This window comes from Rhinolophus ferrumequinum, assembly GCF_004115265.2.
Source record: "Rhinolophus ferrumequinum isolate MPI-CBG mRhiFer1 chromosome 13 unlocalized genomic scaffold, mRhiFer1_v1.p Super_scaffold_3, whole genome shotgun sequence".
Taxonomy (NCBI): domain Eukaryota; kingdom Metazoa; phylum Chordata; class Mammalia; order Chiroptera; family Rhinolophidae; genus Rhinolophus; species Rhinolophus ferrumequinum.
This window is the reverse complement of record NW_022680356.1, coordinates 1,962,509-1,990,246: the sequence shown is the minus strand read 5'-3', so window position 1 is coordinate 1,990,246 and position 27,738 is coordinate 1,962,509. Positions and strand designations below refer to the sequence as shown.

General features: G+C 50.7%; 1 protein-coding gene across 5 annotated transcripts in view; it reads right to left on the bottom strand.

The window, feature by feature from the left end:
- Positions 1-26,466, bottom strand: part of NCAPH (non-SMC condensin I complex subunit H) — a 32,209-nt gene extending 5,743 nt beyond the window's left edge. For 4 of the 5 annotated variants that reach the window (XR_004422476.1, XM_033100958.1, XM_033100957.1 and 1 more), the window contains exons 1-17: positions 26,315-26,466; positions 20,133-20,352; positions 19,896-19,986; positions 19,133-19,225; positions 18,697-18,835; positions 17,788-17,912; positions 13,939-14,128; positions 12,759-12,850; positions 11,890-12,095; positions 8,383-8,531; positions 7,696-7,802; positions 7,240-7,362; positions 4,296-4,406; positions 3,090-3,272; positions 2,371-2,481; positions 794-885; positions 367-442 (exon numbers count right to left, since the gene is read on the bottom strand). Coding sequence is in view for 4 of the 5 variants with exons in the window: in XM_033100958.1 (XP_032956849.1) it covers positions 367-442; positions 794-885; positions 2,371-2,481; positions 3,090-3,272; positions 4,296-4,406; positions 7,240-7,362; positions 7,696-7,802; positions 8,383-8,531; positions 11,890-12,095; positions 12,759-12,850; positions 13,939-14,128; positions 17,788-17,912; positions 18,697-18,835; positions 19,133-19,225; positions 19,896-19,986; positions 20,133-20,352; positions 26,315-26,333 (2,127 nt within the window). In the remaining variant the exon portion in view is untranslated. Of the gene's footprint in view, positions 1-366; positions 443-793; positions 886-2,370; positions 2,482-3,089; positions 3,273-4,295; positions 4,407-7,239; positions 7,363-7,695; positions 7,803-8,382; positions 8,532-11,889; positions 12,096-12,758; positions 12,851-13,938; positions 14,129-17,787; positions 17,913-18,696; positions 18,836-19,132; positions 19,226-19,895; positions 19,987-20,132; positions 20,353-25,172; positions 25,371-26,314 lie in introns of those variants that run through there. The other variant, XM_033100959.1, reaches the window with a different exon arrangement.
- Positions 26,467-27,738: the final 1,272 nt, after the last annotated feature.

Below are 27,738 nucleotides of genomic sequence, written 5' to 3'. Positions count from 1 at the left end.
CGGCCTCCATCAGTCTTTCTTCCGCCCTCAGCTCTCCCCTCTTCTCCACCTCGTCTCCCACATGTTGACCTTGGCACTGGCAGGATTTGGCCTGTAAAGCCTTTGCCACCCAGTAACATAGACATACTTTATGTTTCCTCGTTGGGAATGGACATGTCTAAATATTCCCATTTGGGTCTTCCCAATTATTTTCACTGCTAATCACAGCTGATGGCCTTTTCCTAAGTTCCTTCTCGGGGCCAGGTCAGTCCTCTGGCTTGAGGGGACGGTGTCCCTGTACATAAGGTATCGTATGAGGTCGCCCATGAAAAAACAGCGGAAATAGGCGGACACAGACAGAATACGCCATGCTAACCAGTCACCCACCTTCTCATTGGCTAAATGCAGGAGACAGGCGAAGGCCAGGGGTACAGAGAGGTTCTGAGCCATGGTGGGGGGCAGGCTGGAAGACAAAGCGCAGTGTTTAGCTAGGTCACTGTGACTCTATCAACAAGAGCACACACGTCCCGTGAATCAGCTAATGAGAAACAAAGACATATTTCTGATGGATTTCATAAGCAGGCTTTTCCGGTTTCTTATCTGGAAATAAAACATCTCCTGTTGCATTCCAACCACTGGTGCAGAAAAAGCCCGTCTAAAGTTGGTCTGTCTTAACTCATTTATCACTGCAGGGAAGAGACAGAACACCTGCCAGAGTCAGAACAGCAGGTGGTGTGGGGGGCCCGGTGCCCGAGCAGCTCAAGCTGACGCGCCCTCCGCGGCCCTGACACCAGCCCCCCTGGCCCGCACGCACCTCCTCTGCAGGTCCCTGGTTAGCCCGCTGAGCACCTTGTCACCAGCCACCTCCACCGGGGCCCCTTCGTTGCCGGTCTCACTGCGGTTGGCCTAACAGAGGGACATTTCCACATCAGACATTTGGGGCCAGTTCACTTTCGAGGGAGCAACGTAAACGTACAAAGTTCAACCTCCAGAAGGAAAAGTCTGCATCAGAATGAAACTAAAACAATTTCTTAGCTACGTGTTCAAGGAAAAGCCTCCATAAAGGCACTCAGTGCCTCAGGCCTGGCCCATGACACGAACATGTACCAAGTATTGGTAAACGGGGTGTCAACAGCCAGTGGGATCCCAGTGAAGCAAAAAGTACAAAGAAAGTAGGAAAACAATGACAAAATACTAACAAGAAGCCATAACCATGTAGCTTCAACTGGAGCATACAGCCAAGGGCAGCACAGAATCCATACCTGAAAGCAGACTCGAGCCTTTCACTTAAGATGCGCACGCGTGCGCGCACGCACACACACACACACACACACACTCGCACATACACACACGCTCACACACACGGTAGCCTCCTTGTGAAGGCAAGCAGCTATGAAGGGGTATTATGTCTGGTATTTGCATTAAAACAACTCTGAATGTATACCTGATGACACGGGGGACAGGACAGAGCTGGGTGGCAGTACAGGTAAAACACTGATAATTATTGAAAGCAGATGTTCACTATACTATTCTATTTTCTCTCTACTTTTGAATATGGTTGAATATTTTCATAATAAAAGGTTTTTTTAAAAAATAAAGCTTTAGTTAAGCAGCATCCTTGCAGGGCAGGGTATTCTGAGTCATTCTAATTTGAGGTTAAGCAGAGTCCCCTTCCTACTTTTTAAAAAGCACATTTCTCTTACATGTGCATCCCATTCCATGAGTTGCTAAAACCGCCTAAGTATGACTGAAGCTCTATCTGCTATCCCGGGCTACACAGCTCACGGTCCTCAGTCAAATCATGGATGTGGCAGAAGGTACGCGAGAACGGGCCGAGTGGAGCCAGAACACGCCTGAGCAGAGGGGTCTGAAGGGGGCGGGGCTCTAGCTACCGGGAGTCCGCGCAGCTGGAGCGCAGTCACCAGGTTGCACCTTGCTTTGAAGGTGAGACAATTTGACAGCATAAAAACTGTGTTCTCACTTTGCTACTTAGAATGCATTTCCCAAGTCAGAACTATTAGCTCCAAGGGCTTAAACACCGCGTGGCACCTGACGTTAGAATGTGCTATCCACAGGGCCACGCCAACTGCAGCGGCACCAGCAGCGACCCTCCTTCCGCCTTCCCTCGGCTGGGACCAAAGCAGCACAGACATCCGTCACCGTGCTCTGATCCACAGCAAGGCTGAGGAATCCACGTGCAGCCTCTCGGCTACCTGGTGTGTGGCTGCTGGTCACACCCCCGGTTCTCCTGTCAGGTGTAACATCCCCGCACTTCTGAGTGACGCCTTCTGCATTAGCGCTCTGGATCCGGGAGATACGGACACGGCGGCCCCCCCCCGCCCCGCAGGGCGCCAGAGGGGAAGTGGAGCCCATCACCTGTCACCTCCTCACCTCGCGGGCTGGCGTGGAGAACTCCGTCAGCAGGCGCCACATGCTCTGCTTCAGCTTCTTCATGTCCATCTTTTTGGCTGTCTTGGCATAATGGATTTCCATTTTGTTTACCTGCAAGAGGTATGTGACAGAGTAAAACTGAGCAGGAGATAGAAACATTACCATCATCAAGGCATTATAGAGCGAGCCTGGAGTTCAAGTACAGAAGTGAGTTGAAACCACGGCATCAAGGCGCTTTCTTCTGACACAAAAACATAGAGTCCCTCATTTCAACCTAATGTCTTCTTGGTTAACTACAATTTACAATAAGGCTCACCTGGAATTCCAGTGAAAAGGAGGTGAGTGAACCTAACATATATGACAGCCTGTCACCTGCTCTGAAACAGACAGAAGCTTAATGCAGACCAGTTAATAGGAAGTGAGCCCGGCTGAGGTTTCCGGAGGCACGCGGCTTGCCCCCAGTCAGCACCTGCAGCCTGCTTCACACACTTAGTGGGACTGCTTTATCACGACTGTCAGAGACATGGCTCGTTCCACACACACACCGAACGAGTGTCAGTTCTTTTCCTACAACCCTATTTAACAATCAGCCTCTATGAGAGCAATGGGTTAAAACTGAGGAGAAAAACTCGAGCTCAGACCCACGAGACTCTCAGCCAGGAGGCGAGTGACACAGGTCCCCAGAGACACTGCGAGACAACATTCTCGTTCCATCTTACCTTGTGCGGCTCAGCTACCAGGTCTGACTCCTTGTAACTGGTGACGTCTGTTCCTTGGACATGAGGTATGCCATTGGTCTCTTGTGTCACCTGGGGTGAACCGCTAGGGCAAGCAGTGAGCCCAGAGATCCCATCGGGCCCCATAAACAAATCATCCGACTCTTCACAATCACTGTCAGCAGCCTGGGCAAGGAAACAGTGGTTCAGGTCTGGCCGAAGCGGTGGGAGGGGCTTCGAGGTAGCCCTGAAACAGACTCCGCATGACACGGCAAGAACAGAGTTCGTTATGCCGAGTCAGCCCAGGGTGGGCCTCGAGGAGCTGCTGGCTATCCTCCCGAGGGAGGCGTCTGTTAACGAAGACTCTAGAGTGGGATTCAAAAGGACGCAGTCATCGCAACAGCCACAGGGTCCCCTGGACTTCCAATGAATATAGGGCTGCCTTTCCCGGCAGCAGGGCTCCTGCTGGGAGCTGGTGAGAAAGGAATCCTTGGCCGAGCCCAGTGGGACAGACCAGCTGTGTGGGGTGGGGCCCAGGACGGTTTTACACTGAGCTCTTCCTGTGAGGCCGTGTCTGCTACAAGTCTGAGAAACACTGGTCAGGAAGTCAGTGTGGGTTTACAGTAAAATATAAAATCCCACCCCACTCCAGGTGAGAAAATAAGGGGAATAGCTCTTCTCCCAATTGTCTCCCCGCTCCCCACGTCCAGAGCCCCAGAGGCGACCTAGTGCTCTCCCGTTACCCCCACTTGTGTCTCAGGAGCGGACTCTCTGGAGAGACACCAATGTTGCTGGGTCTGGCTGGGCCCTACGGGCGGGAGCAGCATGTGCAAGGTCACTGTGAGAACCAACACCCGGCTACAGCCTGGCCTCCCGAGCCCACCACGTTCACCGTCTTCTCATGTCTACAAGGATGTGTTTTGTCTCCCCGACTGAAGCATCAGCTCCTAGGGCAGGACGTGCTCTTTTCCTTTGAAATCCCCAACCAGGCAATCCTAGTGCTTTGCACAGGCTAACGACCCACCGCCACATGGCCGGGGTTACGGACAGTGTCTGCTCTCCCAGCTTAGAGGCCGGCCAGCGAGGCAGGCCAGGCCCCTGGTGCCCGAGGCAGGGCAGGCATGCACACGCCCCCGCTGACCAGCGTTTCCTACGGCCTCCCGCTACCCATTAAGGGGTGTGGAGGCGAGCACAGAGCTGTCCCCTTACCTGTAACCCAGGGCAGAAGTTGGAGGTGTCGTTGGGGTTGTTGTAGTCATAGTCCCCGATTTCCTCATAATGCTCAGTGTCCTCCCTCTGGCCTCGAGCTGACCTAAGTAACTGGGTGAAGGCAAGAACAACTGCACACAGCAATTTCTAGAAAAGTAGCCACAGGTAGGTTGGGGAAATCACTGTAGTTCCTCTGCTCAATCTCCTAGAATTTGAGGGTTATAAGGGCACCAAGAAGTCACCCAATGCAAGCAACTCTCCAGCTCCATCCAGGGCAAGCCCAGGTCATAGGGCTCGGAGCCTCCACCGCCTAAGTGAACCAGAGCAGCTGGTTCGCAATTCGGTCTGCACACAATTTTATTTGAAAAAGCATTCCTGCACTAAAATCGAAACTGCCTACAGGTACCTGAAAAGAAGTCAACCCGCTGCTCAAACGATTGTGACAGAACACTCACTCCTTGACCAGTAATTCACAGGCAGCCTGTCCCGTCCACGGGCAGTCGCTGTTCCCCACAGAGCTACAGAAGAAACAGCCAGCTCTTCTGCCTGTCACCACTGCTTCGGGGGCCTGCTGACCACAGCACTTAGATATTTGCAGGCCCTCACACCACTCACTTGGGTGTGTGTCTTTGGGGTGAAGAAATGGGATTAAAGGGGTGTACACTTTACACATTCAATATTTTAACACAACTATGTACTCCAAATGCAGCCCCTTTGAAAAGTCCATGGGGCCGGCCTGGTGGCTCAGGCGGTTAGAGCTCCATGCTCCTAACTCCGAAGGCTGCCAGTTCGATTCCCACATAGGCCAGTGGGCTCTCAACCACAAGGTTGCCAGTTCAATTCCTCGAGTCCCGCAAGGGATGGTGGGCTCCGCCCCCTGCAACTAAGATTGAACACGGCACCTCGAGCTGAGCTGCCGCTGAACTCCCGGGTGGCTCAGTTGGTTGGAGCGCATCCTCTCAACCACAAGGTTGCCGGTTTCAACTCCCGCAAGGAATGGTGGGCTGTGCCCCCTGCAACTAGAAAAAACGGCAACTGGACCTGGAGCTGAGCTGCGCCCTCCACAACTAAGACTAAAAGGACAACAACTTGACTTGGAAAAAAGTCCTGGAAGTACACACTGTTCCCCAATAAAGTCCTGTTCCCCTACCCCAATAAAATCTTAGAAAACAAAAAAAAAAGTCCATGATTTTGTAATACAAATTCAAAGATGATATTAAGCAATAGACATTTATTGAGTTAAGAAAGGCCCATCGTCTCCCACTGCTCCTCATATGACCCAGTTTCTAAACACCCTGGACACACTCTAAATTGTCCAGAGCCCACAAGGAACAGTTCAGAAAAGGTACGTGAGCTGCTTCTGTCTGGTCGGCTGCTATTGGAACCACGTTAAGATATTAAGCTGCTGGTTGGCTGATCAGTAGAGTCCAGCCAAAGCGTTCACTGTCCAGTGTTTACAACGTGTGCCCAGTGTCTCTCCTGGGTGAGGGATCGTGGTGCCTGTGCCTGCCACATGTGGGGAAATTTGTTCCTGTGGGTGATCAGAAGCAGCTCGAGGCTGGGCCTGGCCTGGTGGGAGAGGCCTACCAACCCCTCAGCTCGCTGCAGCCAGGCTCTGCTCCTCGGCCTCAGGGCTGCGGTTCCTAAGTAGAAAATTTGCTGCCAGCATCTAACCAATAGAGATGGTAGCCATAATTGCTACTGCTGCGGCAACTTTGTATCTTTTTCTGAGGTTTTATTCTTTTTTTTTTAATTGCAGTATAACTGATGTATAATGGTATGCTAGTTCTTTCTGCATTTTTAAGAGTACAGCTGACTCTTGAACAATGTGGGTTGAAACTGTATGGGTCCACTTATACGTGGATTTTTTAAATAAATACTGTAACTGTATTCTCTTATGATTTTCTTAATTTTCTCTAGCTCACTCTGTTATAAGAATATAGTATATAATACACATAACATACAAAATACGTGCTAATCAATTATTATGTTATCGATAAGGCTATCAATAGTTAAGTTTTTGGGGAGTCAAAAGTTATATGTGGATTTTCAGCTGTATGAGGGGAACAGTGCCCCAATCCTCACACTGTTCAAGGGTCAAATGTATTTCTGTTAAATGAGCAATATTGCTTAGAAAGAAAATTATGTCAGGGTTGGTTTCTAAAAACAGAATGTGAGACATCAGTGAAATCAGGGAACTGTATTCATAAGACCTGTGGAAGAACAGGCAAAATAAGGAAGAGGAAATGTAGACTGTTTATACAATCGACACCAAAGACTAACAGAACCAGGAATGCGAGTGAGCAAGGGTCCCGACCAGACGAAACCTGCATGAACCACTGCCAGTCACCCTGCAGACAGTGACGTGCTCCCAGCATCCCAGAAGAGCCACAGGCAAAAGCCGTGAACAGCGACTGCCTGGGGTGCAGCATGGGCAGTCTCGAGTGCTTGTCCTGCTAGTCGCAGGGGAGCCCGCTGGCTGTATGGTCAGGTGCTCGGCACCTCTGTTGCCCCAAGGTCACAGTGGGCTCCCATCTACACCTGGATCACGAGGAGGCCACGTGGGCTGGAGAAAGCACCTGGCTAGTGAATCCACAACTTCAGTGCAAAAATGAGGGAATCAAGAAACAACTAACAACTTGTACAAACCTCAACAAAAGATTTTGTTTATCCCCCTAGCATATCAGCACGTGAGCCCGTGGCCAGCCTTCTAGCCCCACCGGTGAGGCATTTCAGAATTGAGAGGGTGCACCGATCCTATGAGCTTTTCCCCTTAGCTCGGCCTCACCCCACCTCCCGGTAAGTGCCCTTGGCTCACACCCCGCCCCCAGGACAGGAGGCACAGCCTCACAGTCACACTACCCAGCCACCTGACAGCTCTCATGCTGGAAACAGGCTTGATGACCACAGCGGCCTCGAGGAAGCGACGACCAGCCTTACTTACCCTGGTGCCCGGTTTGAGGTGCAGCCGGACGAGATCGTCAGTCTCATAATGGAAGTCTGTCGGGAGAGTGGAGGCCCTCCAGCTCTGGTTCTCCAAAGTGGACTTGGTCAGGATAGTAGGAGCCTAGCAATTACAAACAAACAAACGAACAAAAAAGCGGTTTTTTCAGGCATCTTTAATGAAAATGTGAAAACCTATTCTTTTTTGGAAGGAGCTCGGGAAGGGTATGGGCAGCACTAATCTGCCATCAGAGTTCTAAGTTCACATTCTAAACATGATTCTCTCTGCCACCGAATTTGGTACAATTTCTCGATTCCTCTACAAATTAAGGGACACTGAAGCCATCCATTTAAGAGTTAAATTTATAATAAACGTTTAAAAATCACATGTAAAAGGGAAGGAGGAATGCAAAGAGCAACCTAAGAAAGTGCACACAGTAATCAACACAGCACAAACCTTCGCTTTTGTAAAATAGCGGTCCAAGTCGATGTCGTCGTCAAAGCAGATCTCAAATTCCTTCCTTGTGCTCTTCTTTCTGTTCTCTGACTTCGAGGCAGCATCTTCTACAGAAACCGACACAGATGGAGCACTGCTCACCTCTGGGGCCTCGGTTATTTCCTCAGCTCACAAGATGCACCCACAGCCTTCCCAACCGCTCCCTAATAGTACTGGGAAAGGCAAATCACACACCTGATTTTCATCCTTACCTTGTAATTTGTGTTTTTGCTAACAAAACAGTCAAAACTATATGCTAATTAGCCCCTGCTTTTTGTTCAAAGAGGGACTGCGGAACACAGGAAGCTGCCACAACCCCCTTCAGAGCCCCGCTGGGGGCCGCCTCGCGGGGGCCCGAGTCCGCTGGTCATTCCCACCTACGGCCACTGTGTGAAGTCACGAGGACACTAGGGGACAGGACCAAGCCGTGAGCCCAGCTGTGGGGGCTCTTCCTACTCAGAGGCCTCAGTCTTAACTGAGCTTCCATCCCAGGCCAGGCCAGCTGAGTGTCCGCGGGAGGCTGGCTCGTCTGTGTGCTTCTGACCAGGGGCTGCAACAGAACAGCGACCGGCACTTCCCGTCCTCAGCTGACCCGCCAGCTGCTCACCCGTACTCTCTTCCTAAGAGGTTCCACCCGCAAGTACATACGTTTGTGTCGGGGTCTGAAGCGCCAGTGCTCCGGCCCCGCCCACAGCGACATGGTACGGGGGCTGAAATAGGAATATTCTCCAGGCTTCATGGAGAGAAGGGGGCACATGGTCCTGATGTCTGCATCCCCCAGGGGGATCATCTCTTCCCTGCAACACATGGAAGCACGTTTTTACATGTACAGCCATGTCCCTGCCGATAAGCACCAGCGTGCATTTACATGTAAACGGCATGTGACACGACTGAAGACCACCTACTTGCTTCTCCACAACGAGCAACATTTCTGAGAAAGGCCAATACAATACAAATGTTTTGTCATCAACAACCCCCGAGCTTTAACTTCATCAAAGCGTTGTTTCTCTTGATTTGAAAACAATATGATCGTATCTACACAAATTATCCACACTTTGGATGTTTCAAAGTGCTTTGTAAAAGCAAGTTTACCCACTTGAGAGACAAGAAAATGGAGGTAGAAAGAAGCTGTTTCCCATGTGATGACCCAGCGAGTAAACTGCCAGAGCTGGGAGCCCACGAGCCCTGCAGCCCGGCCTCGGTCTTCCCCACACAGGCTCCTGCCACAGGCTGGTACTCGTCTCCTCTCCTCACTACCCTTCCATACAGGAGGGCTCCAGCAACTCTGTTGCAGTTCCCTACAATCGAAGATGTTACGCTAATTTATGTGCCTCAGATGTTGGGGCCCCTCATAATGTATCTGGAATTCATCCTTCGCCGTGGGAGGTGTCTCACTCGCCAGTCCAGCATGGCAGTCTGGGTGGGGTTTTCGCCCTTCCTGCGAACCACTAGAGCGTGAGGTAGCTTCCTCCTACAGACCTCTGCCAGCCAGCAGGGGTGCGAGCTGCTCCACTGCCCTCTAAAGGGGTAACATGTATGGCTCTTACCTGCAGTGAGTCATACATGGAAATCCCCTTTACAGAAGCCTGATGAAATAAGCTAAAAATACTTTAAAGGGAACTTTGCCTGCATCTACAGAATCTTTTTTAAAAACCAGGAAACTGTATCTGCATTATTTATTGTGTAACTAAAAATTAATTTTAAAAAATCAAAATACACACAAAAAAATCCCATCTCTAGTCTGCAGGAGACCTAGCCTGTTATCAAGTGCACTGCACTGCCCTGCAAACCCGAGGGAGAGAAGATGGCTTCGGCAGCACCCCCACTCAATTCTCACGGGTACTCCATTCATTTCGGCGGCTGGGCTGGGAATGAGGAACTGATAGGCAAAGCTATAAAGAGCTTGGCTCCTGTTCCGAGTCTGTGGGCCACGGCTGGACGGAGGCTTAGATGCAGCCATTTAATAATTCAGTACGGTGCTGAGCGGCAGATAACACAGTCCCCACTCAACAACTAACCTAACCACAGCCTACCCCTTTCGAGGCCCGCCTCTCCAATCCCCTGGAGGAACTCCATTTCTTCTTCCTGCCCCCTCGCCCCCCTTCAGTTTAGCACCAGCTCAGACTGCAGGTTAAAGGTCTCCTCCAGCTGGCCCCGCAGCAGAACACCTCACACAGGCCATGTCTGCAGCCCAGACCAGGAGGGCCAGGCTCCGAGCTGTGCACTCATCGAGTGCTTCCGCAGGCGGGACCTTCCTCAGGCGCACAGAGCTCCCCTTTTTACACTGCTGCTGCCATCCAGGGCCAGGACCATGGGCATCCCCGACACGGGTATTTACAGTCTAGCACCGTCCCCACCCCACCGAGCTAGAGAAGCTCTTGAAGACCTTCCAGTGCAGTGCACCGTTTTCAGCCCTGGTGCACAGGACCGTCACCCAGGGAGACCGGAGAAACGGTAACATAATAGCTGCCTCACACACTGCCAGCTAAGGGCTCTGCGTGCAGCCTGCCATCCGTCGTTCATTACATGCGGCCAGGACCTCTCCACCTCTCTGAGCCTGTTTTCACATCATAAAATGGGGCGAACAGGACCTAATGATACGATTGTTGTGAGGTTTAAGTAATTACATTTTATATATTACAAAAATCAGATGAGGTAACACAGGTAACAGGGAGCTGAGTAAATATCAGATATTACTATTCTCATCAAGTCCCAACCATCGTTTTACGGATGAGGAAACAAAGAGCTCGGAGGATGAGGCCACTTGCCCCACATCCCATGGCCAGGTCCAGTTCAGCTCCAACACCTACTGAGGGAAAGGCCAGCACCATGCCAAGGGTAGGGGGCTTCAAGATGGACAGAATCCTAGACTAGAACATAAGCCCTCACCCCTAAGGCACTCAGCAGGATGGAGTCTAAGATTTTGTTCTGTCTGGAGCTGGGGAGAGAAATGTAGCTCAAAGTAATCGTCTACGATCCTAACAAAGTAACAAAACGGAAGTCTCTTTGCTGCCATCAGTCCCTCAGATGTCACCACATTGTTTAGGAAGAGTGACAGCTCTTCTCTGACACCTGAAAATGTCCCACCAAACTGCCTGCTATTTCTCACTTCTCAGAAGACAGGATAGCAACAGGGACAAAATCACAGGTCTGTCAATATGTAGCACAAACCAGGAGGGGGTGCTGGAGGGTCTGGAGGTGCCCACAGGAGCTCCTTGACCTCTACTCTGATTTGAGGACACGTATCAGTCAAATCACATCCCACACGAACAAACTGAGCTCAAGAAAGCAGTCTCAGCCTGGAGACATAAAGCAACACTCTGGAAGGGATTCTCGCCTCGGTGGGAAATCACTGGACGACTCTGAGATTTTAGCCGCTCAAGCAGCTTGGCTGGCCCCAGCCCAGCCTTGCAGAGCTGCTCTTCGCAGCACAGGCGTCATCAGAGCTGTTCTACACCGAGGCCCACTCGAGACCGTTAGAGGCCCTCAGCACTGGGGGAGGGCAGGATCCCGCTTCCAAATCATGGCCAACATTTCAATAATACCAGTCTATCACGTGCAGAACAACAAAGTTCTGATTTTCTGAGATGGTTACTAGAGTCATGAGAACTTTAAATGCCTACAGACCAATTGTACCACCTCTCCTCCCACCCTACGTGACCAATGCTTTCTGCTTCTTCAGTCTCCCCTGCTTTTCATGGCCCCGGTCTGCCTACCTGGTGACCCAACATTGCCCAGCCCCGCTTCGCCAGGCCCTTCAGGCAGGGGCCACGTTTTGTTCTGTAAGCAGCACATCAGCCTGTTTCTGCCTGTAATGATATGGAGTGACTTGGCCGAAGCACATGCAGCGTGTGCAACGGGAGCACGCTCCGTGCTACTGCACGCGAGTGGGGCCGAGAGCCTCCAACGGAGCAGGTCCTTCCCAGCGCTCTGCCTACTCAGCTCTTCCTTATAAACTCCTGCAACGTCACTCTTGTAATCAGTAAGTGGCTGCACAACATTCAAAGGCAGGTGTGATTCCATCGTGAGTCGGATTGCTCAGCCCGTGTGAACAGCCCGCACAGCAGCCCAGCCAATCAGAGAGGAAATGAGACTGTCCCAGCAGGAGGTCTGGGACGCTCCCACGGGAGCATTTCCGTAGCCTGAGAGCCTTACTGGCAGCTTTGGCCGTGGGTGGGCTCCCTCCAGCTCCTGAGCTCTGTGTGCTCCCCGGAGGCGGTGAGGTCGGGTCCGCTGTTGGCATCGAAGTCATCCTCCAGAGGCCCGTCAGGGGAGTCTCTGCCATCACTGTCCTCTACCTCGGCGTGGATGTCAAACACCTGGTCATTCTTCTTGAACTTGTCAACCAGGGCCGACACAGACTGGGGGAGCAAAGACAGGGCTGCTGGTATTCCCACGACTGCCCCGGTCACGCCAGACGTGACTCCTCCCCCTCCCAGGAGCCGATGTTCTCAGGACAGAAAAGCACCAAGGACGGTTACACTGTGGCACAGGGCGGGGTTGTAGCAGGCTTGGGCACATTTTGTAAAACATGAACAGAAACCCGCATCCATTAGCTACATGTTTAGAGGAAACAGTTGCCCGTGGAGACCATTATTTTGGAAGCTGCAGTAAGTAGGCTAAAGGGGCCGTGCTAAAAATATAGACAATTTCTCAGGAACCTGTGCCAAGGGTCTCAACCTCAGAGAGCAGGAAATTCCTTGAGCTTGACAGCACCCAAGGGACCAGCGGCCACTAGGATAACCACGCTCGAGTAAATGTGGTAAAGAGCGTGCCCCAGGAGTGGCACGGCCCCTCACCGAGGGAGGCCCTGAGCTGTCCACTGGTCCCCACTCCTACCCGCCACCTGCAGGGTTTGGCCCCCACAGAAGTGCCAAAGGAAATATTTTCTGTACTTGTGGCTGAATAAAAATGATGCCACAGTTTTGGTTCCCACTGGGCAGAACTAATCTGACTGGCTCAGTGAAACCACGAGGTGCTGGAGAAATGACCAGAGCCCTGAGATGTCCACACCTCGACCGCACCTCGTTATGGGTCTCGCTGTCCCATTTAGTGAACTGGAAGCCGGCCAGGGAAGGGCAGATCTGACGGTCTTCCGCACAGTGCTGCAGGAGCGCTGGAGGATGGGAGAGCGGAGGGTTAGAGCGGGAGTCGGCGAGGGAGGCCCTGGACCCCTGGTCCTCCAGGGGCAGACGTGCTTCCAGCAGTCAGTACAACGCTAGGGAAGGAACCTGGAGTACAACACGTGACCGAGAGGCTCTCTGGGCCTGCGCCGTAGTTGGGAGATCAAAGTCGTTCCTTAAAGGGAGCTGAGTGCACAGCCCATCATGCAACGTGACTTCAGTCCTAAAGTACCGTGTTGCCCCGAAAATAAGACCTACCTGGAAAATAAGCCCCCGCATGATTTTTCAGGAGGACAGCCCCTGAACATAAGCCCTAATGAGTCTTCTGGAACAAAACTTAATAGAAGACCCGGTCTTATTTTCAGGGCAACACGGTAGCTACAGATGACCTGCCGCACAGGATTAGCCCCGCTGAGCACATACGCTTGGAGAACAGGTTTGTACCAAACTGTCTCACTTAGCAAATGTGAGAGGAGACTAAGAGGACGAGACACCGTGACGTCTGCAGCCCTGAAGTGGGAGGATCGATCTCATGCCACACACAGAAGTGGTTACACAGGTATGGCTCTTGTATCATAGAGCCTGGCCTCTCCCATCTGCGCTCGTCACAACTGGGGGCAGGGAGGGGGCGATGGGAGGGGTTAAATCCTTATCCGGGGTCTGTGAGCAGTCCACAATGCCCGCTTCCCCCCAGGACCCCCGAAATGGTGACAAATATGAGGCCTGTCTGGCTCAACAAGCCTCTCAAAGCCCCGTTCCCAAGTCCAAACTCTGACACTCCAGGGTTAGCTGATGGCTCCAACATGTGAGTGTGAGAACTGGCTGCTAACGGGACACCTGAGGGTCGGGCATATTCAGACCAGGAGCAGGGGGCACTAGCGACCATGTGTCAGGCCTCATGCTGCACAAAGTGGGGATGTCAGCTTCTCCCAAAAGGGTGCCCACTGGGGCACTTCAGAGGAACCTTCTGGGTCATTTCCGTAAGCAACACAAGAGCACGATGGGCTTTGTAGAGCCCACAACGACAAGAAACGTCTCCGATGGCTCACACGCTCTGGTGAAAGGCACTGTGTGGACCTACCTTTCAAATCTGTCATTTCTACCTGCCCCAGGTCCTGCATCTCAGGAGGCCATGCAGTGGGGAGCGCCTGGGTGTCGGAAGGGAAAACCAGCTCGCTTCTGTAGTCCTGGCAGTGGAGGGTGGAGAGGAACACCCCGGCTGTGCTGCACTCATCGAACGAGGCTGCTGTCTTCTGAAACATGGGGTCAATCTGAGCACAAACACAGGGACCCAGAGTTATGGGCTGGAGCCAAAGGAAACGTGGAATCTCACTCACCGGGCCCGCTCATCACGGCCGCACACGATCAAAACGTGCCCTTGCTAACTGATCAGATAAAAGCCCAGCCCAGCAGGTGCCAGTTCAAAAGAAAGGCTCCATGCGATCAGATGGATAAACGTATACCGTTTACGTCCACAGTGGTCAACCAGCTTATAACACGTCCATCTGTTGAAACTGGGCGGTAACCTTCTGCTGGCCTCTTTCCATAAGTCACCATTTTAAACGGCTATCTCTAGTAGAACGCTATCACAGCAAAGCCTGTGAAATGTCTGGCCACAAGATCCCATTATTCTTCGGACCAGAAATATTGTCAAAGATTTGGAAGAACACAACCAAGAGATCCAGGCAAAGGACAGGCAGAGTCAACCGGCATGGCTGGCTGGGTCAAGGAACAGGAGCGGCACAGCCACGTAACACCAGCCCAAAGGCAGAACAGGGCACAGGGCGTCAAAACGGGGACGGGGCAAAGCACAGGCATGTGTGGCAAGTGGGTGGAAGCCACCTGGGACTCTACAGGTGGCCCTGGGACAGGAATAGGTGGGGTAATGGGTTCACAGGTCTTCCTGATGGCTCAGGACGTGGCTACTATGGAGAGGGGTCTTGGACATGATGACAGACGTGGCTCTCTGGCTCCCTGAACCCTGGTGAGGCCTGACCTCACCAAAGCGACAGTCTCCTCTTGCCCCCACAAGCCGTCTCGTGCTCCAGCCCAGAGCAGCACACATGGCCCTCCGTGTTTTGTCTCCTCACAGGCCTGCTGGGTTTTGCCCTTTCTCCCCATCCCCACTGCCTGATTTAACCCTGACTTAATCCCGCCTCTGGTCTCTCCCATTTCCTATCCCGTAAATCCAAGTCCTGTTACTCCATTCGCTTCCTCAGACGCTAACCAGAGCAACGGGTCCCAGCAAACCCGCCCCCCACTCAGTCCCGAGGGCGTGGGGAGGGAATTGATAGAAGTCGGCATTTCAGAGAGGCGGCACAGAAGCAGTACAATGACCCACACGACCCACAGCAAAGCGGAAAATACTAAGTAACTTTCCTCACTTTTGTTTAAGTTATATCACGCCAGGGTGAGCATAATGGTCCGTTCAGGTACATTAGATCTGATTGACATCTTTGAGTAATTTCATGGGAAAATGAATCACGCTGGCTGTAGAGTTTGGGTAGATGAACCTTCTGAAACAAGGGTCCACAGTACGGGACAGAACCAGGAAAGGCAGGCCGTGGTGGGCGGCAGGCCGTGGTGGGCGGCAGGCCGTGGTGGGCGGCAGGCCGCAGGAAGCCCAAGGCCGTTTCAGCCTCAGAAGTCCTCAGCTCCTGCCCAACCGGTACACTGTCCAGCTCCCCGAAGAAACAGAACGTTCATGGCTGTGCTGATGCCCCCGCCACAAACACCTTCCTGGCACTGTCTACCGTGCCTTCCTGTGAGGCCCAGATCACATTTCACCCCTTCCATAAACTTAGCACACACTGGAGAGCGGGGTCCCCCACAGGTGAGCACACAGTGTTCCCGCCGGTCAGACACCCACAGAGCACCTGCTTTCTAGTCTCCACACCATCTCCAGAGAACGGCTAAAACTTCAAATTCTGAGTTTGGGACGATCCCTCCTGCACAGATGACAATCCTCAGCATCTGCACCTTTGGCTGTTGTGAGCTCGCGGCAGGTGACCGAGCACACTACGCTCTCAGCACAGGGTACTTGGTGTTCCTTCAAGACTGCTGCTCTCACTGCCTGTGAGCAGACCATGGCCTGACAGCCCGGGCTTACAGCAGCGCTCCCTCCCTTCCTCACATGCTCGCGAACGCCACGCGACCATTTCTCCATTTCCTGCATCGTTAGTAACTCCTTCTCTACTAGGCTGCTGCCCTCAACAAGCAAACATGCTGTTAATTCTCATTTTAAAAAATACAAAACAAAACCTCTAGATCTTACGTCCCCTCCATTTGCCATCCCGAGACCGCTCCAATCCATAGCAAGACTCTTCAAAACAAGACTACACTCAGTCTCTTCCCTTTTATTTCCCCCCAATTATAAAAATTTTCAAGCCTACAAGAATGTTTAACTAGTAAGACGAACCTCCGTGGAACTTTTACCTAGATCCCCCAAAGGGTAAATTCTGCACATATGCCTTCTCTTCCCCCCCAAAACCGACCCCCCCACAGAACCTTCTGGACAGTTGAGACTATGACACTTCACCTCTGTGCCCATTATAAAGCTACTGCCTCTCCGTGCCGAACCTGTCTACTCTGCGATGCGGGGTCAGGGCCACATTTCAGCTTGGCCAGCAGCTCGCTGTCGGGCTCCACCAACAGGGGTCACTAGAGGAGACTGCCGGGTGAGGAGAAGGGACCTGCTTCTGCAGGTTACCTGTTCCTGTGGCGCCCAGCACTGCTTCTTCACCTGGGAGGTGACCGGTCCTACCCACAGCAGCAGCTGAACTCAACGTGCACTTTTTCTCACACTCACAGAACCAGCCTCACCGTGTGCCTCAGACACCAGCACCAACCAGCATGCCCACCTCAGCTCTGGGTCCTGGGCCCACGAGCCCCTCCTCCAAACTCAGGGATACCAGCACAGCCAAACGGCACCCCTTCCTTGGAGGTCTGAGTTTCTGCCCCACAGGGCCCCCTCCGAGATCCCCGTGGCCGCAGGTTGCCATGTTTGATGTGGCTGATCTCCCTGGGACACCACTCTCTCCTGGCTTTCCTTCCACATAGTGAATGTTTCTTCTGCAGCTTTCTGAACTCTTAAGAATGGGGCACCCCACATACTCACTCCCCTGGTGATCAAGTCCCCTCTCGTAACTGCAGTTACCACTTACAGATGTTGTGGAGGTGAGAAAGAAGTAATCTAATCCACTGTTGTGGGAGAGTAAATTGGTACCTTTTTTGAGGGCGGTGGAAATTCCATCTCAGAATTTTCTTATGGATATACTCCCAGAAGAGTGCAAAAAAAAAAAAAGTACAAATATGTTCCCAGAGATATTGTTTTTTAACCGCAAGAATTTTTAAAAAATCTTGGGCAACACCTGTTAACTTCAAATTAACTGTGCTAGTTATAAATGAGGCCTCTGGCACCGTTCCCTTAAGCAGAGTCCTGAGGATTTGTCAGATTGTACGGCTGCTTGGAGCAAGGAGTCTGGAGCCAGACCACTCAGTGTGAGTCACATCCCGGCATACTGATAAGTGTCACCTTGGGCACGTTACTTAACAGCTCTGCACCTCCGTCACCTCTCCATAAAATGTAACAAGGATGCTGTGAGGATTAAACAAGCTAACGCGGACCACAGGCTCAGGGCAGCACAGCGTCCCAGGAAGTACACGTTAGCTATCGCCACCAGTGTTGCGTATGGGAACGAAAACAAACGTCATCAAGCAGATTTCTCGGTAACTGGCCACCTCTTTCTACTCGGTCATTCCAGAATGTTGAGGGAAAGCAGGGACTTGCCCCTGCAGCCTTCACCGAAGGCTGGAGGATGATACCGTAGAGACAGCCTTCTATCTGACTCCCTTGACACCCGAGCAGCTGAAGCAGCAGGCGGCCGGTGGGTCCCAATGAGTCCGAGCCGCACGGCGTGCCCCTCCTCACCTCACACTTCCGATCGGCCTCACAGACGTTCAGGGCGCTCACATTCTGCTCAATGGTTCGGTGGGAGTGCTTCTTCCTCGGCTTTGGAGCCTTTTTGGTTGTTCCCGGGTCAGCTGCACTTTCATCTAAAGAAGGAGTAAGAGCACGTGCCGTGAGGATTGCTTTGGAGGCAGCTGAACTCACTAATTCAAGATTCTCAGAACTCTAAAGAGTGACTGTAACTTAGTGTCACAGCAACAGGCACCTCTGTCCCCTGGCTACTGCAGAAACCAAAGCACTCCATTAAGCATTGGCTTCTAACACCGTCAATCTCCAAAGACCTCCAGGGCAGAAGCTCCCTAGTTGGTGGTATTTACTCAATCTGGCCTAAATAAAATCTAAAGCCTTATCTAAGGCCCTTCTCTTTTTCAGAGAAAAACAACCCTAGAGTTTGAGTACCATGCTTCCCGGAAAATAAGACCTAGCTGGACAATCAGCTCTAATGCGTCTTTTGGAGCAAACATTAATATAAGAGCCAGTCTTATATTATAATGTCATAATGTATTATAACATGTATATTATATTATATACTACATTATATATTGTAGTTTATATATAATATTACATTGTAAGACCCGGTCTTATTTTACTATAATAAGATTTTACTGTAATATTTTACTATTATAGTAAAATAAGACCGGGTCTTATATTAATTTTTGCTCCAAAAGACGCATTAGAGCTGACTGTCCGGCTAGATCATATTTTCGGGATAACCTGGTATCTTCTCACAGCCAAATCTGAAAATGTCCATGTCTTCACCAGAAATGAGGTTGTTATTTCTTGTGATTTCATTCCAGTATATTACTCAAATGACGACCTGCTGCGCCCTATAGAAAGCCTTTACCTAAGTCCAGACCCCCACCCACATACCTGCACTATGGCTCTCTTCCACTTCCGGAGCCGGTGCGTCCTTGCCCAGCCCGCCAAGGACTCTGTACACGTCAGCGTGGACGGCATCCACGCGCACAGCATAGATCTTGGTGCTGGCGTCCAGAGTGCCCGCAGCTACCTGGTCAGACACACAGGTACAGACAGTGCCCAAAAAGGAACCGCCCAACAGGCAAAATGCAGCATGCTTCCTAAATACTTACCTGCCCTTAAGAAGAAAATGAGTCCCCTAAGACAGAACATAACAAAAAGATAGCTTCTCTACATTTCATCAGTTTAGGGAAGAAGGTGAAAGAGCTAGTTCAACGTCCTAACCTAGGAAGGCGCTCACAGACTTGTAGATTTCAGTGTCTGCTATGTTAAGTATCAGAAACAATATTATTAATTCAGATGCAGGAGAACGTGGAATCCTTCTTACTTTGAAGTTGGTCAGTTCAGTGTCTTTCTGTTTAAGAATCTCTGACATGAAATCAATCAAGTGCAAGCCAAACGCATTCTTGGTGGTGATTTTCTGGAAACAGAATTGCAAAAAGGTTATTTACAGCCCAGGCTCATGTAAGTGATGGTAGCCTGATAGAAGAAGCTACGTTTTTAAACAGGATAGCCTACATCTCACCATAGATAGCAATTCCCACAAACACATGGGGACATAGCTAAATCCATGCATGTCCCTCATTCTCAAAGCCTAGAAAGTGACAAGCAGCACATATTCCTGCGTGTTGACCGTGTGCAGGACCCACCCTAAACAATGCACACAGAGGGACCCCGTCACCCTTAGAATAACTATAAGGCAGGCACGATTTTCATTCTCATTTGACCGAGGACTCTGCATAGAGGGGTTGGGTGACTTGCCAAGGCCACACGGCTTGTAAGTGACAGAGATGGGATTCTAACTCAAGTTACCTCTAAAACACTCAGCTTCACAACTCTATTTCTTGACTACTTGCTCTAGAACTCTGCTCTATGAATGCCACGCAGACAGTGTCACTGGCAGGCAACCTGTCAGAGGCGCACCAAAGGTCTACCGGAAACAGTGGAACCATACTGAAAACACCAACATTAGGAAGAGTCGGGAGAGCAAAAGCACACAGTTCTCATCAATCACACATTCTCGACAGAAGAAGGCTCAATTCCTGTACTTAAGTTGCAGAACCCTCACGGATAAGCCAGCAGATACTCACATTTTCAGTGGATAGTTTGATACAGGTGGAGTAATGCTCTGTAATCTGTGTGTTTGTAAATTTAGGAATCGTAGCTGAAAGATCAACATTCCTAAATGAAAAACAAGAACAAGACACTCTGGCAGGGATCCCTGACACTGTAACTTCAAATTCAAGACCCAGAATCCCCGAGGTAGTGCAGGGGTGCCAGACCCAGGTACCCCAGGTCAGGGCACAGGGCCGGCCCAGGGTGCTCACCGGCTGGACGGGGAGGCCAGCAGGCGGGGCGAGTCGGTGCTGAACTGCAGGTCCAAGGCCCGGGAGCGCCTCCGCTGCAGACGCTCCTTTTCATCATCATTCTGAGGGAAGTCCTCAAGAACCGGGGTGCCGGGAGTGTTGAGAGGGGCCTTCTTGGGCGGGGGCATTGAGAAAATCCGCTTGGACGGTGAGGAGGTACTGTGGGGGTGTCCACGGGTCTCTGAAGAAGAGTCATACACTGTGGCTCAGTGATGGAACAAAACCCTTCCTCAAGAGCCTTTGACGGAACATTTCCTGGATCTAGAGGGGGCTCAGGGTAGAAGTTCACCCCACATTTCCCACCAACATCATTTCCAAGTCTAATGGACTATGGCTCGAACCTCTATATTTTGGGTTTCTTGGGGTGATGAGTTTCTGAGGTTTCCTTGCCCATCTGGACAAGTACCCACTATTGTGAACCTAAAGCACTATTGGGATACAAAGGTGGGGAAGACAAAGTTGCTGCCTCTGATAAGCTCACACACTAACAGAACAGCAGACACAGATGAACACACTCCAGGGCGAGACAGACAAGACGCCAAGCTGCCGGGGAGGTATGGGCTATCAAGTCAGACAGCCTAGGTCCTAAGGGAATAAACAACACAAATGTGTAAAATAAGCAGAATGTGCCAAAGAATCACCCACAGATGACTTGCTAATTGCAAAGGAAAAAATGGTCTTTACAACAAAAGATCTAGTGGTTACCACCTTAACCAAGCAATCAATTAAATGTAGCCTCTTTAAAAATGAGACAACTTGAAACTGATTTATCTCTTGATGGGACAAAATATCAAACTCACAGCATCACCCACAAAATATTTTTGCCACAGAGGTTTAACCTGAATTTAACTAAGACTTCAGATCTAACTTCCAGTTTATGAGAAATACAGGGGCTACAGGGACAAGTTATATGATACCAGAAGGAAACAGACAAATCCAGAATGTGGGACAGTTTATGTGACAACTGGCTTAGTCTCTTCAAAAAGTCAATTAAAAAAAAAAAAGTATGGGGACTCTTCACGATTAAAAGAAACCAAAGTCATACAAACCAAAAACAACCTCTGAACTTTCAGCCAATCCTTGGATAAAAAAAGAAAGATGAAAGAAAGAAAGATCAGCTGTAAATATTTTGAAGATAAACGGGGAAAATCTGGAATATAGTTTGGATATCAGACATTAAGGAACTGATTTTTACTTTCTTAGGTATGATAATGACATCACCGTATGTAGAAGACTACCCTTGCTTTTGGGAGATGTATGAGAAACACAACAGGATGTGTGCAACTTTCAACTCAATCACTCAAAAATATGTGAGGGGAGATAAAGTAAATATGGTCGAACGTTAACAACTGTTGGAGCTAGGTAGTGAGTATAAGCTGTTTATTAAATGTCTTAGCCTTTCAAAGTCCCTGTGGGTTTGAACATTTGCCTAGTACGAAATCAGAAAATAGATGGCATGTTACATGGAGATAAAGGCCCTGGCGAGTCGTAAAGCCTGGAGGGGAAGGAGGACTGGGAATGAGGTGGAGGCCGGTATAAACAGTCTGGAGGGGCTCCACCAAGAAGGGAGCCTCGGAATCAAGACCACAGACTTTTGGGGAAGTGTCTCCAAAGCAAAGGCGAGAACACACCTGCCACATCTGAAGTCATGTGGCTAAAGTGGAGTGAGAGGACAGGGCCAGGCTCTCCAGAGCAGGGACATCCACAAGTCGGGACATGGGAAGGACAAGTGGCAGGGGCAGAGCCTCACTCACAGGCCACTGTCCAGGCTCTCAGGTGGAGTGAGATGGGACGTGATTGAATGTGGTGAGAAGAGGAATAAAGCGACCTAACTCACGCTTCGAGATCCCAGTAGCTATTGTAATGAAAACTGACTGAAAAGGGAGAACTGACAAGCGGTAAGAAGGATTAAGGGGTAACTACCAATTATGGGAAATGATGTAATTCTCCTCTCCCAGTGTCATCACAGTGGTCCTTGTCCAGGGAGGCAGGAGGGTCGATCAGAGATGCGGTGACAGAAACAAGGTGGAGTGATGGGCGGGAGGGACCACAAGCCAAGGAATGTGGGCAGCCTCTGGAAGCTGGAAAAGGCAAAGAAATAGATTCTTCCCTAAAGCCTCCAGGCGAATGCAACCCTGCTGCCACCTTGATTTTAGACTTGACTCCAGGACTGCAAGAGAATACACTGGTGTCGTTTCAAACCACCTCTTCATTCCCCTTCTCACCACGCCCAGTCACCTCCCTGCTTACTCCACATGAAAGAGATGACGGTGTGGACAGTCTCAACACAGAGCCAACATGACCTCCTAGTGGATTAAATGTGAGGCATGAGAGGAAACAGGAGTCAAAATGACTCCAGAGTTACCCTGCACAACTGACGCCAAGGGGCTGCCATGCCCCGGGGACAGTGCAGGAGAAGCTCGTCGGAGGGGAGGAGGCAAGCAAGCTGGGCTTGGGCTGCTTACTGTCATCCCACTGGGGTACACAGCGGCCATTTAAGCCTCGAGTTCAGGGGAAAGCCCTGGGCTGGATAAATGTGGATGTCCCAAGCACACAGAGGGTATTCAAAGCTGTAAGACTAGAAGAGAACTACAAATGAATAAGTACAGACAGAGAAGAGCAGAAGGCTGAGTCCTAGGCTACTTCAGAAGTTTAGAGGACAGAACGAGCAACCAGCAAGAGACAGGGAATGTGCAAGCAGGTAGGGAGGAAAGCAGGAGGATGTGGCATTCTACAGGTCAGGTAGGGAGGAAAGAGTGACCACCAAGTTGAATGCAGGGGACAGGTGCAGCTCGATGAGGACTCAGAACTGATCACCAGGTTAGCAGCCCACAGGTGATCTTGAAGGGGGAGTTTTCTAGAGTAGCAGGGGGAGGAAGAGAATTCAGATGAGCAGATTCCAGACAAGGTGGGAGAAGAGAAATTGGACACAGCAAGCGGAGGCAAAGTCCTCACACTGTAAGAGGGAGGAGAGAATTGGAGGGAGGCAGTTGACAGGGAAGTGAGGTCAAGTAATTTTAAGATGGAAAAAAAACCCAGCTTGGTGGAATGAAGCAAAGAGACTATTAGTTTCTAATTGCTGCTATAACAAATTACCACAAACTTAGTGGTTTGAAACGACACCAGTGTATTCTCTTGCAGTCCTGGAGTCAAGTCTAAAATCAAGGTGGCAGCAGGGTTGCATTCGCCTGGAGGCTTTAGGGAAGAATCTGTTTCTTTGCCTTTTCCAGCTTCCAGAGGCTGCCCACATTCCTTGGCTTGTGGTCCCTCCCGCCCATCACTCCACCTTGTTTCTGTCACCGCATCTCTGATCAAACCTCCTGCCTCCCTGGACAAGGACCACTGTGATGACACTGGACTCGTCCAGACCATCCAGGATAATCTCTCTTCTCAAGATCCTTAATGGCACCTGTAAAGCCCCTTTACCATGTGAGATAACATTCACAGGTTCCAGACATCTTTGGCGGGGGCACATAACTCAGAGATCCTGCAGAAGGGTGAAAGTTGCTGAACAATGTACTCAAGCAGGTAAAAGGGTTCCTTTGCTGAGAGCAGAGCCCATCCACAGCAAAAGGAGGCGGAGAACACAGGCCCAGATGCAGGCAGGGAGCAGCCGCAATGGTGGACTGTGGATGTTCTTTTGATTGCTTTTCTTTTCTCTTGATTGCTTTTCTTTTCTCAGTAAAATAGGAAATTACCCCACCCCCCAACTCCACATCTTAAGGGTGAGGGCTGGGGAGATTTCAGGAGAGAAAGGAGGGTATGAAATAGTCATCCAGAGGGAGAGTGGGTGAACCAGGGGATACGGCATGACTGCTGGGCAGCCTTTGGGTCCTCTTCACTATCAGGTGCGCTGGGCAAAGTAGGCGGAGTTGGAATTAACCAAGGTTGAGAGTTTGCCAAGTGTAAGGAAGCAAGAAGAGGGCATGGGGGTGCGGGTGTATGAGAGGGAGGGATTCCACTGACGGACCACGGCATGTAAGCTAAGCAACGAGGGGAACAAGGTCATGAGGTGAGGGGCAGTGAAAATAAGAGTATAGATCTGCTGGGTCAAAGACTGCTGGAGTCGGGGAACAAGATGGAGTGAGTTGGAAAGACAGGAGTGGTATTGAGAAGTGGGGTCATAAAACTGAGATGACACTGAGATGACAGAAGGTGCAGCCATTAACAATGACGAGGTCTGGGGTGTGACTATGCTAGTTGAGTGCAGTGGCCTAACTATAATTGGGAAGAGAGAGATGAGGACACTGAAAGACCTTGACATTGAAAGATCTTGTGGGAACGTTTCCAGATTTAAGAATTGGAAGGCTTGTTTTCAAACCCCAGATCCATCACTTATTAGCTAGAGAAATTTTAAGCAAGTACATGGCCTAAACGTTTGCTTTTTCATCCGCCATATGAGAATGTGTATCTCAGCTGGTTCAGAACTAGCAATATGAAAAAAATACATATACACAATATAACATATTTTATAGAAACATATTAAAAAGTGATACACAGTAACACTAAATGATTGCCCATGTGACAGGAAGGAAAAAGGAGTGGAGAACAGGGCTAAAAGAATGAACACAAATACAAGAACTTCACTGTTCCCTTGATAGCTTCCTACAGGCTGAAGAATATCATTCATATAATTCTCAGCTGAGGTCAAAACAAGCAAAAGAAAAAAAGTAAAAATGGAAAGGAAGGAAGAGACTTTTTTCAAGACCGAATCAAGGGGACTTGTGACTATATATGTGGATGTGGGCGCTGCGAGGTAAGGAAGGGGGCTGGACCTTAGGAGAAGAGACCTTGGCAGAAGAAACAGGAAGCACTGCAGGAGGACTTCTCTCACTGCCTTTGACATCACGCATGTGTTCATTCAACAGATAAGGTTACTGAGCTCAAAAACACTTTCTGTATCTGCTTCCTCCCCTGCTACTCATTTTCAGCTCCCTCTGGTCTGGTCCCGTCCCCACCACCTTATGAAAACTGTCTGTCCACCCACAACTACCATGTTACCTCAGCCGGTGGCCACTTTTCAGGCCTCATCTCTCTTGAGATTCAGCAGCCTCTGGAACAGTTGACAACTCCCTGCTTCTTGAAACACTCTTGGCTCCTATACCACTCTCTTCTGAGTTTCTCCAGCTACTCGTTGTATCCAGCTTCTAAATGTTGGTCCTGAGTGCTTTCTCTACAGGCTTTTCCTAGTGTTCTCACCTGTGCCATAGTTTTATGCCCTATGAGGATGACGTCCAAATTTATTTCTCAGTCCAGGGGCCACTCCCCCGAGTGGCAAAGTCTTACCCAAGTGTTTTTTGACCCCGTCACCTGACTGTCTCTCTTGTAGGTCATTTACCATGTCCAAAACGTAACCCTAAATTCCGAAACATCTTATGAAGACCTACAAAGGCCCTGCCCACCTCAGTGACCCTGCTCACTGTGTAGTCACTGGGTTCTGTCCTCGCCTATGCCAGGCTCCTTCCCGCTTGCCCAGTTTTTGCACCTGCTCCTCTGTCTGGAACACATTCTCCAGTCTCTGCTAAAATCTTAAGTGAACCACCTAACCTAAAGGGGCCTCACTCTGCTCTGGCTGGGAAGAGAGCCATGAGGACATCTCAACCAAATCGCAGCACTCAGACTCATCTGTAAATTATGTCGTTTATTTATTCCCTGTCTCCCCAACTAGAATACAAACTCCAACAGGCTAGGATCTGGCCTTTGTTCTTTACTGGTGTATCTCTACATCCGACAGAGGGTTTGGCCGGAAGGAAACACTCAATACTTGTATGAATGTAAAAACAAATGCACGCGTTTTGAGCATACAGAGGTACCCACAACGCTTCCATGGCCCTGGACTAACATGCCTTCAAGGAAAACCACCTTTTGAATGCCCAAGACACCGGGCTCGGTGGAGGAACCCAGGGGAAACAGTTTCCCACCTACGCGGGCGAACAGTGAGGCGCCAGCGGAGACCGCGTCCTGATTGGCGGAGCACACCGCCCGCCCTCCCCTCCCCCCAGCCTCCCTCTGCCCGCGGAGAGCGTGGCCAACGACAAGGCCTACAACAAGGCCGAGAATACCTCACTCCCGCTCAGGCCCGCCCGCGGGCCCCCCGCCCCGCACGGGCCCTTCCCGCCGCGCCGCGGCCAGCCCCGACTCACCTGGGCAGGGAGGCCCCATCTTGCCCGCCGTCTCTCCGAAACTGTTTTTAAAACGCGCGCCGAGACGCCGGCGCGCCGTAACGGCCGCGTGACGTCACACGTGGGCGGGGCCGGAGGCGCGCCGGCGCAGACCGCCCAGCCTGCCGGGCGAAAAGTGACTCTGGGGGTAGCACCAGAGCGGGACGTCGGGGAATGAGAGCTGGGGGCTCGGGCCCTGTGGTGGATTGGAGGGGGTCTGTGGACCCCCGAGGATAGCATGAAACTCTGTCCTTTCGAGCGTTAAACGTGGAACTGGGAGCTGGGGCCCAGCGTAGAGCCGGGCGGGCGAGGGCTCTGCTTTCACGGAAGGGATGTACGTACTGTTGGGGGAGGCAGATTACCAGGAAACGAGGGTGATTTCCCCGTGTTGTGACGGCAGCACAACGCTAAAGAGGTGAGGGACGGAGCAGGCGGGGAGCCGACCCCGCACTGAGCGTTCCCAGCAGGGGAGGACAGGTGCAAAATGTTCCATGTACATTTTTTTAAATGAAGTCCATCGTTTTCTATAGCTTCTTGCGTAAAGCTTCCTGGAGCTACACGAACACCCGCCCCCCTTCAAAACAGCAAAGGTTAAGGTCGGCGGTGAGGCGGGCGCAATGTGCCGCCTATCCCTTCATTCTGCTGCATCTGATCCCAAGAGTTGTATTCCAGGAGGATAGGCCAGGGCAATTCCTCCAAGTATCCCTAGAACAACCTGTAATTTGTTACAACACATATCTGGCATTTTACACAGTGTTTCTTGTCAAGGGTGCTCTTGGCATTCAGAGTGAAACACTCCTGACAGATGGGCTCTTGCCCTCGATGGAGGACTGCTCCAGCATAAGGGCTGTTGGCCCACTAAATGTCACCACTGCCCCTCAGTCATTTTGGCAACCAAAAAAGTATTACTACCCTTATTGAAAACCACTCTTTTAAGCCTATTTGTTTTTTGCAGGAACTTGTTCTCCCAGTGACCACCAAATGTTTAATGTGTGGGATAGAGGAAAGAAAACAGTTACAGTGTTCATGTCAGCCACCAGCCACGCAGGAACCCAAATCAGCACCCTGGAGCCATCCTGGACGCCTCCCTCTGCCTCATTCTCCATACACAATCCACTCTTGAGTCTTTTTACTTCTAAAAAAGAGTAATACTTTCCGCCACCTTCTAAGTTCTCCTAGCTGGGCTAACAATCAAATTAATAGGAAAATTAACAAGAGAAAAATCAAAATTTTAATACATGCACATGGGGAATTCACATAAACATGACAATTCCAAAGACAGGAAACATTGGGTATGTAAGACATTTTGGACAAAGAAGAAGGCAGGGGAAGGGGTATTAGATTTCAGAAGTGACAAAGTGCAACTTACAGGGAGTAGAGAAAGAGTGGAACATACATGGCAGGAA